This window comes from Pangasianodon hypophthalmus, chromosome 4 (assembly GCF_027358585.1).
Source record: "Pangasianodon hypophthalmus isolate fPanHyp1 chromosome 4, fPanHyp1.pri, whole genome shotgun sequence".
NCBI lineage: Eukaryota > Metazoa > Chordata > Actinopteri > Siluriformes > Pangasiidae > Pangasianodon > Pangasianodon hypophthalmus.
In genome coordinates, this window is record NC_069713.1 from 2,602,707 (window position 1) to 2,617,203 (window position 14,497).

A 14,497-nucleotide genomic window follows, 5' to 3' on the forward strand; every position below is an offset into this window, starting at 1 on the left:
CAGCTCTAAACACTTAACAAGGCAAAAATATGCGGATTATTGGTTTTATCTGGTCTTTAAATGGAAACGCAAATTTATTACTTGCCCTTCGGTCGTACTAACTGACACACAATCTCTGTTCCTGAAGTGAATTTTCAGGCTGCAGATCCTCAATTAATCTATTAACACTGACTCCGCCCACTATTTTACACTTTTGCGTAGAAACTCCTCAAAATTACTGTACATGCTAAAAATGGAGAACGTGATATTTTACTCATGTGAAGGATGAAATCTTCAGTACATCCTGTTAGTACAGTTGGGGTCATAAGTTTACATACGCCTTGCAGAATCAGCGAAATGTTAATTAAAAAAAAAAAAGAGGGATCATAAAAAGTGCACTGTGTTTTTATTAAGTTCTGCCCTGAATAAGCGATTTCACACAGCAGATGTTTCCATCTAGTCCACAAGACACAATAATAACTGAATTTATGACATTTAACAAATGACTCAGTTCAAAAGTTTCCATACACTCGATTCTTAATCCTGTGTGTGTTTCCTGATGATCAGCGACTGTTTTTATGTTTTGTGATCGTTGTTCATGAGTCTCTTGTTTGTCCTGATCAGTTAAACTGCACACTGTTCTTCAGATAAAGCCTGCAGGTTCTGCACGTTCTCTCGTTTTCCATCATCTTCTGCGTATCTGACTCCTTTCCATCAGCCGCTATATGATGCTGAGATCCATCTTTTCACACTGAGGACAGCTGAGGGACTCGAACACGACTATTACAAAAGCTGCAAACGTTCACTGATGCTCAAGAAGGAAACACGATACATCAAGAGCCGGGGGGTGTAAACTTTTGAACAACATGATCAGTGTAAATTGTTTAAATCTTTACATTTGGTTCAAAGATTTTATTTTTTTCATGTAGTACCACCCTTCAGAAGCTACATAAGATATTTACATGTTTCCCAGAAGACAAAATAATAATTTACTGTCCTCATCCTGTTTAAAAGTTTTCTGTGGTTTGTAAAAGTTCATACACACAAAAGCTTGACAAAAATGTCCTAAAGGTGTGTAATAGCAGGTAAAACGTTAAGCCAGGTTTAGCAGGATTTTAAAAAAGCCTGCATTTTCCAGCCCAGATTCTGGAAAGGAAGTGTATAAGTGTGTGTGTTGTGTGTGACACGCTGTGGTGTGCTGATTGGACGCTCCTCGGCTAATCTTATTATTATTATTATTTAAGACTTTTATGCTAGCAGGAGCTGTTAATCTCCCGTTATGGATGAAGCATGTTTTTTAACACGACTTACCGTACTTTAGGTGTATAAAATTAAAACACGGGAATTTTTAATATTCAAAAGTTTATTTTCAGCTTTTGATTACATAAACCTTATTAAATTAAAATATATACATTATTCAACCTGTAAACTGTTTGGACTTTAATGATTACTGTGAACTTACGCGGTCTTTAGCATTAGCAACCTCTTTTTGTTGTTTCATTAAAAGTAAAAAGCTGGATCTTCAGAGCGACGGTCCGTATTTTGCGTACGACTGTTTTTATGATCGTTTGGGAAAGTCTGATTAAACAATCGTGATTTCTAGCATGTAGAAAAACCAGCAGTTTCCCTCAGCTGCTGCACGAAACACTGTTCAACACCTTCATTCACTTCCTCATTTCTCTCCTGCATTCCTCTTTCTAATCCCGTTAATTCCTTCACCATCTCCATTTCTCTTTCTTCTCCTGTTTGTTCATCCCTCTCTTCCATTCCTCTTTCTTGTCTCAATTGTTCATCCCTCTCTTCCACTTCTCTTTCTTGTCCCATTAATTCCTTCACCACCTCCATTTCTATTTCTTCTCCTGTTTGTTCATCCCTCTCTTCCACATCTCTTTCTTCTCTTGTTTGTTCATCCCTTTCTTCCACTGCTCTTTCTTCTCTTGTTTGTTCATCCCTTTCTTCCACTGCTCTTTCTTCTCTTGTTTGTTCATCCCTTTCTTCCACTGCTCTTTCTTGTCCCATGTGTTCGTCCCTCTCTTCCATTTCTCTTTCTTTTCCTGTTAATTCATTCACTATTTCCACTTTTTGTTCTTGTCCCATTTCTTCATCCCTCTCTTCCACTTCTCTTTCTTGTCCCGTTAATTCATTCACCATCTCCACTTCTCTTCTTTGTCCTGATTGTTCGTCTCTCTCTTCCACTTCTTTTTCTTGTCCTGATTGTTCGTCTCTCTCTTCCACTTCTCTTCTTTGTCCTGATTGTTCGTCTCTCTCTTCCACTTCTTTTTCTTGTCCTGATTGTTCGTCTCTCTCTTCCACTTCTCTTCTTTGTCCTGATTGTTCGTCTCTCTCTTCCACTTCTTTTTCTTGTCCTGATTGTTCGTCTCTCTCTTCCACTTCTCTTCTTTGTCCTGATTGTTCATCTCTCTCTTCTATTTCTTCGTCTTGTCTGGTTTGTTCATTCTGCTCCACTATGAGTAAAGCTTGCTCTTCTGCCCTCTGTGTTTCTTACAAACACAAACACAGCAGTTTATCAGTTTATCAGCAGTTTATTTCTTCTCCTGAACCGTCGCATGTCTGACGTCTACATTCAGAATATTCCTGTCCCTCTTTATCCCCAGAGCTGCAGGCTACGTTCAGCCACAGCGTTAACCGGATGTCACTGTTTCCACTAGGAAACGTTTAAAGTTGAATCACATGCTTGATTTGCTTTACTAATGATATCACATTATTTTTCTATACAGTGGGGCGACTCGGACACCTTTATGTGGTTCAAGTGCAGCTCGTTGTGTAGCGAGCCACATGTCCCTGAGAGAAAGCTGTAATGGAGCTGAGACACTAACACTCAGCAAAGTTATCAGCTAACTGCCTTGGATACTGACAGATGTTTGTTTGATTGGTTTTTGTTTTAGACAGTTTCCTTGTCAGGATTTTTCTATCCTGTTTGTGGTGTATAATCACCTGCTCTTAGGCGTTTGTTCTTTTTGTGATCCCTGTTAAGAAAGCAGACGGCCAGCAGTAGCGTGACGAAGGGCACACATCGGATTGCAAAAATGACCGGTCCTTCTTCATCAGCAGGCCCTGCTATAAAAAAGAGAGAGAGAGATTTACACCAGTTTTTATTTAATCAGTTCAAAAATTCAAGTACAGCTATCAAATTTTATTGAATCTATTGGATGTGTTACTAGTTCAATTAAAACTATAACAGAAATCATTTTAAAAAAAGAAACGGGGTTATTAGGGTACCAAACATGGATTTCTCACAAAGCTCAACATTCAAAGTCTGGATTTAGGTTAAATAATGGATTCTTGAATAATAAGGATCAGTTTCTTGTACTATCAGTCTTTCTCAAAAATATGAATAATTCACACACTTACGTTCTGTACCAGGGATCACGCGAGAGTCTGGTCTGTCACGATCTGGTTACAGCAATAAAGATATAATATTATTACAAATATCTGCAGCTTTAGAAGAACACAGTGGTCTACAGGCTGGGGGTAGAAGCTGATGGTCACAGCAACTCAGGTCCGGGTTTAGTACATCACTATACTGCTATAAATACTACTGTACAATATTAACACCACTACTACTACTAGCACTAACCACCAGCAGAAATATATGATGTTATTATGTGTTATTATGTAATTCATTTTTTATATTATACATTCATATATGAGTCATTAAAATATCATACACTCATGTATGATCCAATACTTTGTTTTATATCACTATAGATATTACATGTTGGTCTGGGTTCTGCTGTGCTAACACTTTGTGACTCTAGATACAACTGTAATAACACTATATCACTATGGAAACGACTCTGAAATACTAACACTACATCTATATATACTGCTATACTAACACTATACCACTATAGACACTACTACTATTCTAACCCTATACCATTATAAATACTACACTGAAATACTAACACTTATATATAATACTATATATACACCATACTAACAGTATACCACTATGGATATAACTCTGAAATATTAACACTCTAACTCAGTATATATATATATATATATATATTCAATTCAATTTTATTTGTATAGCGCTTTTAACAATGGACATTGTCACAAAGCAGCTTTACAAAGATAAATGGATTCACAAAAATATATTGTAAATATGTGAATTTATCCCTAATGAGCGAGCCCGAGGTGACAGTGGTGAGGAAAAACTCCCTGAGATGATATGAGGAAGAAACCTTTAGAGGAACCAGACTCAGAAGGGAAACCATCCTCATCTGGGTGCAACAGATAGTGCGATTATAAATAAATCCCTTCTATTATTGTGTATTATATGGACAAATAGTGCAATTGTGCAACCAGTAAATTCATCACAGTTTTCGCAAGAAGTCCGGTTGGTTAAAATCTATCCACTGTCCACTGATGGAGTCCTGAGTATGAAGCTGCTCGTGGCAACTGCAGCCCCAAAGCCACTACAGCAATCGCAGTCCCAAGCCATTACAGTACAGTACAGTACAGTACAGTACAGCTCCCCATATGTGATCCTCAAGCCATCTCCACAGCCCCCAGGTGGCTCCATCCCCAGCAATCCAAACAGTTCTTCAGAACGTCCACATGGGGCCCCAGCAGCAGCAGTGACTGAACTCAACCGATGAGAACTCCAACCAGAAGTAGGGCATCAGGATGGGTCGAGGATGGGTATATACTGCTATATAGGGAGATATACTACTAACAGTATACCACTATGGATACCAAATCACAGTAATACATGCACAGTATTTACCACTATGGATACTTATGGTAAATGCTCTGCACTTATATTTTATTACCTTTAACCTTAACAGTTCTACAAAGTACTTTACACCCATTCACACACACACACACACACACACACGAAGGCACTATCCTGCCATCAGGAGCAACTTGGGGTTCAGTGTCTTGCCCAAGGACACTTCAGCATGTGAAGGGGCTGGGGATTGAACTGCTAACCCTGCGATTAGTGGACAACCTGCTCTACCACCTGAGACACAGCCGCCTGCAATATTACCACTATACCGTTATAGACACTACTATTCTAACCCTATACCACTACAAATACTCCTCTGCAATACTAACACTTATATATAATACTAAATATACTATATATAATACCATACTAACAGTATATCACTATAAATACTCCTCTGCAATACTAACACTTATATATAATACTAAATATACTATATATAATACCATACTAACAGTATATCACTATAAATACTCCTCTGCAATACTAACACTTATATATAATACTAAATATACTATATATAATACCATACTAACAGTATATCACTATAAATACTCCTCTGCAATACTAACACTTATATATAATACTAAATATACTATATATAATACCATACTAACAGTATATCACTATAAATACTCCTCTGCAATACTAACACTTATATATAATACTAAATATACTATATATAATACCATACTAACAGTATATCACTATAAATACTCCTCTGCAATACTAACACTTATATATAATACTAAATATACTATATATAATACCATACTAACAGTATATCACTATAAATACTCCTCTGCAATACTAACACTTATATATAATACTAAATATACTATATATAATATCATACTAACAGTATATCACTATAAATACTCCTCTGCAATACTAACACTTATATATAATACTAAATATACTATATATAATATCATACTAACAGTATATCCCTATGGATACTAATCAGCAATACTAACAGTATATCACTATATACCACTATACTAACACTGTAACACAACAGATACTACTGCTGATTAACGTTATACAGTGCCAGGAAAAAAGTATTGGGCCCCATCCTGATTTCCTGTATTTTTGCACATTATTTTGCACATATGGTTTCAGATTCTCATAATAAATGTAATATGAGACAAGGAGAACATGAGAAAACACACAACACCATTTTTTAAAGAAAATTGATTATTCTATTTATTGAAGAAAAAAAATGGTTATTTTTAAAACTTTTGACCCCAGCTTCCTAACAAGCTGGGATATTCTATATATTCTTCTTCTTCTTCTTTGGGAAAGATTCGCCACTGTTCCAAATTGTTTCTGAGAAAAATGGCTCTCACTGCAGTTCACTTAGAAATGGCTTTGTAACCCTTACCACACTGATATAGGTACAGGGGCAGGTCTGGAGGGTTCACAGGCACAGAGTGTTGTGGTGAACTGGGATGTTTGGATGCTGTCACCCCCCCACTCTCACACGTTCACTCAGGTGTGATGGTGGAGTGGCTGCTGCTTTATGTCCCAGGGTGTCCTCATGTCTGTGTTAGCTTCTGGCCTTTTAGTTATGCTGTCATAGCTAGTCTTGCCAGAGTCCCTGCTTGCACTCTGCACACAAAGTACCTTGTCCTTAACCATTACGGGACAAAAGCTTAACTAACAATCTCTCCCTCTCTCTCTCTCTCTTTCTCTCTCACACATGCTACTCCTGAGATACCAGTGATCCTGACCCCTTTGGATCTCCAGACCTGCCTGATCCATCCTGACGCCCTACATCTGGTTGGAGTTCTCATCACTTGGAAATCACTCACTCTGCTGAGGATGGCTCCACATGGACAGCCTGAAGATACATGAGATTACTGTAGATGGTGCCACTTTAAAACCATGAAGATGGTTTTGCTACAATGGCTTAGGACTATAATTGCTATGATAGCTTTAGGACTGCGATTCCCATGAACAGATTTGCACTCAAGTGTCCATCAGTGAACAGTGGATAACTTTAACAAAATAGACTTCATGTTCAAACTATAATGAACTTCCTGTTTATGCAGTTGTACTTTTTGACCATATAGTACACAGGTATAGAAGAGAATTATAGAGCTGGAGATGGGAATTTCTTCCTCTCAGGGAGATTTTCCTCACCACCACTTACTTTCTCATCTCTTCCCGTATTTCCTTTGATCCTAGCTCAGTGTACAGGTTGAGACTTTTAGCCTACATCACATTGCTGGAAAGACTCTGTATAAGTGATGATTAGAGTCAACATGGCTGGCAGTAATCACGCCTGGGTGTGTCTAGTCTAATCGAACCCAATTATCAATTAAATTTGGTGAATAGATTGGTTATTTTTTTCCACACATTATTTCATACAGTATAAAAACTGTATTTGGTGTTTACTCAGGATGTCTTTGTGTTATATTACATTTTGTTTGAAGATCTGAAACAATTACATGTGGCAAATATTGAAAAATAAAAGAAATCAGGAAGGAGCAGATACTTTTTCCGGGTACTGTAGATACTAATATACTAACACTGTACCACTTTATACAGCACTTAGTTCTGGTCCACTAATTTAATTGGACAAGCGGCATTCCAAGGATGCTGATATTTAGTATAACAGCACTGGGACATGTCTGTGTTCACGACATAAAATTCCAAATCTAGCAATAGTTTATTGTGAAGCCGTTTGTTGTGTATATAGAATTGTTGTATAAAAGCAATATCACACTCGCAGTCGTGCTGCTGTACTGAATATCAGCACTGCTGTCAGTACCTACGGCTGATATTCAGTACAGCAGCACTCTCTGCTCATACAGTACTGCTTAAATAGCTGCTACTTTATTAACACTATACCACTAAAGATAATCCTGCACTAACACAATGCCACTACTGATATTCCTGTAATGCTAAAGATCACATGTGTGTCTAACTTAATGCCCGTGGCCTGCCGTCTCGTTTCATTTCCCCTGCGCAAACTTACAAAAAATAATACTGAAACCACTCCACATTTTGCCAATAGACCAGTAATATCTCATCAGACCCACAGTGTAGGGAACAGTTGAATAGTTTCTGTTACCTGCCTATTTTACTTTCAGAGACGAGGTTAATAAGATAACTGAGATAATCATAAGATAATCAGAATTTTTATTTGACTTACGTTTTGCATGAGGTGAGACTGGGTTGTCAGGCTCTGGTTCAAATAATAGAAGATCATATTACACTTAACATTGAATTTTATTCTGATACCAACACATAGTAAATCTACAACCTCAGATACTACTACTAACACTATACTGTGCATCTGTAGATACTATTATATTATACTGACAATATCCCAAGATGGCTATTGCTTCACTAACACAAAAATACATAATATGATCAGAAATAGCAGGAGATCCATGAGTCTGATCAGTTAAAAGAAAAATTGAGTCAGGTTTGCTTTAGTGCACCAGCGCTCCCGTTTGGCGTGTGTGTGTAAGTGCTGTTTAAAAAGCAGTAAAGTTACTGATTCTCAAAAAACTCTCAAAAAATCTTCATTAAACACAAATTGAGTTTAAGAAATGTAAAAAAAAGGGTTATCATCAGACCTCACTGAGGTGTAAGGCACCTTCTGGTAGCTTCATTAATTTTATTTTGGTGTTATAGAAGAATTTTAAAAACATGTTCAGCAAAATATGAAATATTTCTCTGTATTTTTATTTGATGGCGTGTCCATCAAGTTAGCAGAGTTACTCAAAAAGAAACTGGCCTGTAAAAAAAAAAGTTTTTAACCACTTCCTGTGTCGAAGAACAAAGCATAATTCATTAATTCTGAGAAATGTCTCATCCAGGCTGTTTGCACTGTTCTGCTGTGAATTAATTCATGTTAACGTACAAGACTTACATAATGAGAAGTTTGTGAGAAGCACTCTCACCATGTTCTCTCTCGTATGTAACGTTTGTTCCCGTTCCATTTGCCTTCACCAGCTGAGGGACGTCTTGTGTAACTTCACAAATATAAAAGCCTGCATCATTTATATCAGCGTTTTTTATAACTAATGTCGAACTGTTGATGTTGTTGTGGGTTTCTGTGAGTTTGTCAGTTTTGTTAAATTCAAATTTGTCTTTAAACCATTTCACTTTTGGTCTGGTGATGCTGATGTTCCAGCTGCAGGTGATCCGAACGTCTTCTCCTTTCCTCAGCGTGAGTGTGGATGGAGACTGAACCACGGATAAAGTCTCACTGGAATCTTTAAGAGGACACAAAAGGATAAAAATCAGGGACAAAGAAAGAAGATCATTACAAATTCACTTTCTTGAAGATTGACATGCCACAGCAGAGACCAACGCACTATGCAGGCCTATAGATACAGTGTCTTGCAAAAGTATTCACCCCCTTTGGTGTTTTTCCTGTTTTGTTGTATAACAACCTGGAATTAAAATGAATTTTTATTTTGATTTTATGGAATTGGCCTAACAAAATAGTCCAAATTGTTGAAGTGGAAAAAAATTTAAAAACTGAAAGGTTGTTAGTGCATATGTATTCACCCCATTTACTATGAAGCTCCTAAATAAGATCTGGTCCAACCAATTAACTTCAGAAGTCACGTAATTAGTGGATTAAGGTCCACTTGTGTGCAATCAAAGTGTCACATGATCTGTCACATGATGTCAGTATAAATACACCTGTTGTGAACAGCCCCTGAGTCTGCAACACCACTAAGCAAGCAACATGAAGCATGAATTCTTTTGCAACAAAACAAAGAATATGGCACCTCTGACCACCTGACAAGAGAAGGCCGCTCACCAAAATTCACAGACTCACGGGCAAGAAGGGCATTAATCAGATTCAACAAAGACCCCAAAGATAACACTGTAGGAGTTGCAAAGATCCACGGCAGAGATGGGAGTATCTGTCCATAGTTCACTTCCCACAATGAAGCAAGGTGATGGCAGCATCATGCTGTGGGAATGTGTTTCATTGGGAGGGACTGGAAAACTGGTTAGGATTGAAGGAAAGATGGATGGCACCAAATACAGGGCAATTCTTGAGGAAAAACCTGCTTCAGTCTGCCAGATATTTGAGACTGGGACGGAGGTTCACCTTCCAGCAGGACAGTGACCCTAAACATACTGCTAAAGCTAAAGCTACACTGGAGTGGCTTAAAGGGAAACATTTAAATGTCTTGGAATGGCCTAGTCAAAGCCCAGACCTCAGTCCTGTTGAGAATCTGTGGCATGACTTGAAGATTGTTGTATACCAACACAACCAATCTAACTTGAAGGAGCAGTTTTGCTTTGAAGAATGGGCAAAAATCCCAGTGGCTAGATGTGCTAAGCTAATAGAGAGATACCCCAAGAGACTTGTAGCTGTAATCGCAGCAAAACGTGGCTCTACAGTGTAGTGCGTTGAGGAGGAGGGGTGAATACTTATGCACACTCAAGATTTCTGTTTTTATTAATTTTATTTTTTTTGTCTTAATCATTGTTTGTGTCACAATAAAAATATTTTGCAACTTCATTACTGGCTCTTTGTGAAAATAAGAAATAATAAAATTATATTTATATCCAGTGGGTTTGGGGGCTTTGTCTATTTAAAAAAAACATGCACATGGTGTTTACGGCCAAGTTTGATTTTCATCTCATCTGATCACAAAAACATCTACAAAAAATTCCAGCCCCTGGCCGATATTCAGCTGACTTTTGAAACATTTAGTTTAACTTGTGTTACAGAGTTTATCAGTCTTTCACTCTGATAGTGAATGATGAAGGGATTTTGCATGTGTGCAACCTCATATTTATACTCCACAGAACCAGGAAAATTCCTAGAGACTGAGAACATAAAAAAAAAAAAAAATTGCAGATGATGATTTGTTTGCATTTATTTAGAAGTATTTTTACAACTGAAGGAAAAAAATTAGAAGTTCTCATGAAATATATTTTCTTAAAGGAATGGTCAGTAGTATTACTTTAAGAAACTGAAATTTTATAAATTGAAATAATTGGGCCTCATTTGTTTATTGATTGATTGATTGATTGATTGATTGATTGATTGAACTTGTATGTGAATGTTTGCCGAAGCCAAACCAAACAACAGTTTTCCCCCGGATTTACAAAGGTTTCGTAAACTGATTTTCTTCATAGTGGTATGTGTATGTTTATGCACTTTCTGAATATTTGCATTTAGTGACTCCCACAAAACTCCATAAAAGGTGAAGTGCACAGACAGCTGGGAGCATGAAATGAACAATCAGTGTAAAGACCGAAAATCAGAAGTGGAAGTTATTTTGACTCACTTCTGTGCCAATAAAATATTTAATAATATATAATATTAATAATAATAATAAGCAAGCACTAAATCTTCCACCAGCTGAGGCGTTTGTTTACGGCTTACGGCTCTGCGCAGACACACCGGCCCTGCGTTTATAAACCACCGTTTCCTTTACCATAACTGAATGATTCATTTGATTTGTCTTAATTTATGGGTGTGTGTTTGCTCACTTCCTTTATTTTTTATATTCTTTAATTAAAGCCAATAAAATAAAGCGACTGGTTTGGACTAAATGCTCTGGATGTTACTCTGAGTCCCTGAGCGAGAGAACTAGCATGAGGATGTGTTTCTGATCGAGACTCTAAAGCTCTTCTTTAGTGTTTAACAGCTAAACGCTGTAAACATAATAAAAATACTCAGTTTAAACTCCACAGTATACTCCAGATATAAAAGTGCAGTAATCCATACAGATTACATGCAGATTATAAAATCAGATTATATGATGAAGTCGATCAAATGGAGGTTTATATTAGTGATTCTTCTTATGTGTAAATTTACAAACACTCAGGAGCACGAGTAGGAAACAAACAGACTTCTGAATTTACAGGATTTTCATGAATACCAAATTTCCTGTGTAAAGGCCCGTGATTTATTTCATTCAATTTTATTTATGCAGCGCTTTTAACAGTGGACATTATCACAAAACAGCTTTACAGAAATATATAAATTCCAAATATAAATTTTAAACTTATACATTTTTCCCTAATCAGCAAAAATGGTGGTGAAAAACTATATGAGGAAGAAACCTTGAGAGGAACCAGACTTCATCGGGGTGACACCGGATAGTGTGATTATAAATGATTTCTCTTTTATAACTGTATACTATATAGTCAAAGAGTGCTGAGTGTGTTAAAAGGAAGTTGAGTAAGAGCATCAAGGTCATTTCTGAATTTAACTTTATGTCTAGCGTATCAGAGGTTATCGGCTGTTCAGTGACTGAGACTTGAGCGTGAAAGAACATCTTTAGGGCATCCTAAAGTGTGGTACCATCCACAGCGATCTAATGATGAGCTTTAGTCTACCTGATCTCGAGGTGAGCCATCCTCAGCAGCATTTACACATAAACCTGTTCATATTCACCTTAATAAATGAGGCCCATAGTGTGTCATGGTTATTTTATAGAATCATTTTTGTCCATTATCTTGAAGGGTGCCAATAATTCTGCAGTGACCCTGATGCAAAGCAAAAATATTAGAAAAAATATTAGAAAGGAAAAAATGGCAACTGTGGTCTAGCTCACAAAATGCTACAGGTATTTACGCACAATGAAAAAAAAAATCAAAGCAAATTTTTAAAAATTAAATCACCGAAAGGAAAAATTCTCACTCGAAACTATAACTGTAACTATAAGATACTTTAATACAAACAAACAAACAAACCAAAAATGGCCACATTTACTTTTTTAAGTAAAGAAACTCTGCGTATAAACAAACAGACATAATGTGATTAATTTGTAACAAAAATATATAATCTTTAAAAACATAAAGTTAGTGGACTAAACTTTTAGAAATGAGACGAGGCTAATTTTTTAATTTTAATTGTTCTGTACAGTGAGGTCGAATTACCTCAAGCTAAAACAAACAAACAAAATAAAATAAAATAAAAAACCCTAAAAGGACAAATAACAAACTGCGCAGTACAATCAAGGAACATACGCAAACATATAAGCGTTGCAGCTGTGCAGATTTTTCAAAAGAAAAAAATGTGGATTTAAATAATAATGCAGATAAAATATCCTAATATTACTGCGACTACTAATAAATTATTATTACTATTATTATTATTATTATTATTATTATTATTATTATTATTATTATTATTATTATTATTAACAATGACAAGATGAAGAAGAAGGAAAAGAAGATTTTTTTCCTTGCCCCCTAATAATGCATTACTGTATATTTTGTATATATGGAACTTAGACATCTTAATTTCTAATTTCCACCAGAGCTAATATCTAATTAAGACGGAAACATGGATCGGTTTAAAATAAACTTCATGTGAGATTATATTGTGTAATTGTATGTTGTTAGACTCACCACAGTAACAGGAAATGAAAAGCCCCCCGAGCAGAACACAGAGATGCTGCATGTTTGAAAGCCCATCACACTCTGATATCACCCAGCGATATCGTTTCATCTCACACAGGCCATCACATACACACATACACACATACACACGTACACACACGCAAGGCTTCTTCCACCTTACACACCAGTAATACAATAGATATAACGCAAACACACTCACATTCACACATGCTCCAACCCTGGGCCTCCAAGCTGACCACAAAGCAGAGTGTCTTGTTCAAGGCTGAGTTTCGTTCCTGTTTGTCAGACACACTGAACACAATCCTGTACAGGCTAAAAGAGCCCCGGATTCTATTTTACATACAACCAAGAATGACGTTTTTTAGCTCTGAGGACACAGGAACGAACAGGCGTATGAGCTGCAGAGCTCTTTTTATCTGTACTTTGGGTACAGTTTTAAACACAGTCTGGCTCGCACTAAACACTCAACACTCAACACTCAACACAACACTAAACGCTCAACACTAAACGCTCAACACTCAACACTCAACACTAAAAACAACACTAAACACTCAACACTCAACACAACACTAAACACTCAACGCTCAACACAACACTAAACGCTCAACACTAAACGCTCAACACTAAAAACAACACTAAACGCTCAACACAACACTAAACGCTCAACACTAAACGCTCAACACTAAAAACAACACTAAACGCTCAACACTAAACGCTCAACACTAAACACTCAACACTCAACGCTCAACGCTAAACACAACACTAAACGCTCAACACTAAACGCTCAACACTAAACGCTCAACACAACACTAAACGCTCAACGCTAAACGCTCAACACTCAACACTCAACGCTCAACGCTAAACACAACACTAAACGCTCAACACTAAACACTCAACACTCAACGCTCAACGCTCAACACAACACTAAACGCTCAACACTAAACACTCAACACTCAACGCTCAACGCTAAACACAACACTAAACGCTCAACACTCAACGCTCAACGCTCAACGCTAAACACAACACTAAACGCTCAACACTAAACACTCAACGCTCAACGCTCAACACAACACTAAACGCTCAACACTAAACGCTCAACACTAAACGCTCAACACTAAACGCTCAACACAACACTAAACGCTCAACACTAAACACAACACTAAACGCTCAACACTAAACGCTCAACACAACACTAAACGCTCAACACTAAACACAACACTAAACGCTCAACACTAAACGCTCAATGCTCAACACTAAACGCTCAACGCTCAATGCTCAACACTAAACGCTCAACGCTCAACACTAAACGCTCAACGCTCAACACTCAACGCTCAACACTAAACACTCAACACTAAACACTCAACACTAAACGCTCAACGCTAAACGCTCAACACT

The 14,497-nt window shown here is 37.1% G+C and overlaps 1 protein-coding gene across 1 annotated transcript; it reads right to left on the reverse strand.

Annotated features, from left to right (window-relative positions):
* Positions 1-591: 591 nt before the first annotated feature.
* Positions 592-11,169, reverse strand: LOC128318104 (cilia- and flagella-associated protein 251-like). Its single transcript, XM_053233222.1, has 5 exons — positions 11,115-11,169; positions 8,788-8,970; positions 3,352-3,393; positions 2,935-3,057; positions 592-2,480 (listed from the first exon to the last, which is right to left on the reverse strand). The coding sequence occupies exons 1-5, from the start codon at positions 11,167-11,169 to the stop codon at positions 1,579-1,581; spliced, it is 1,305 nt and encodes a 434-aa protein (XP_053089197.1). The 3' UTR covers positions 592-1,578.
* Positions 11,170-14,497: the final 3,328 nt, after the last annotated feature.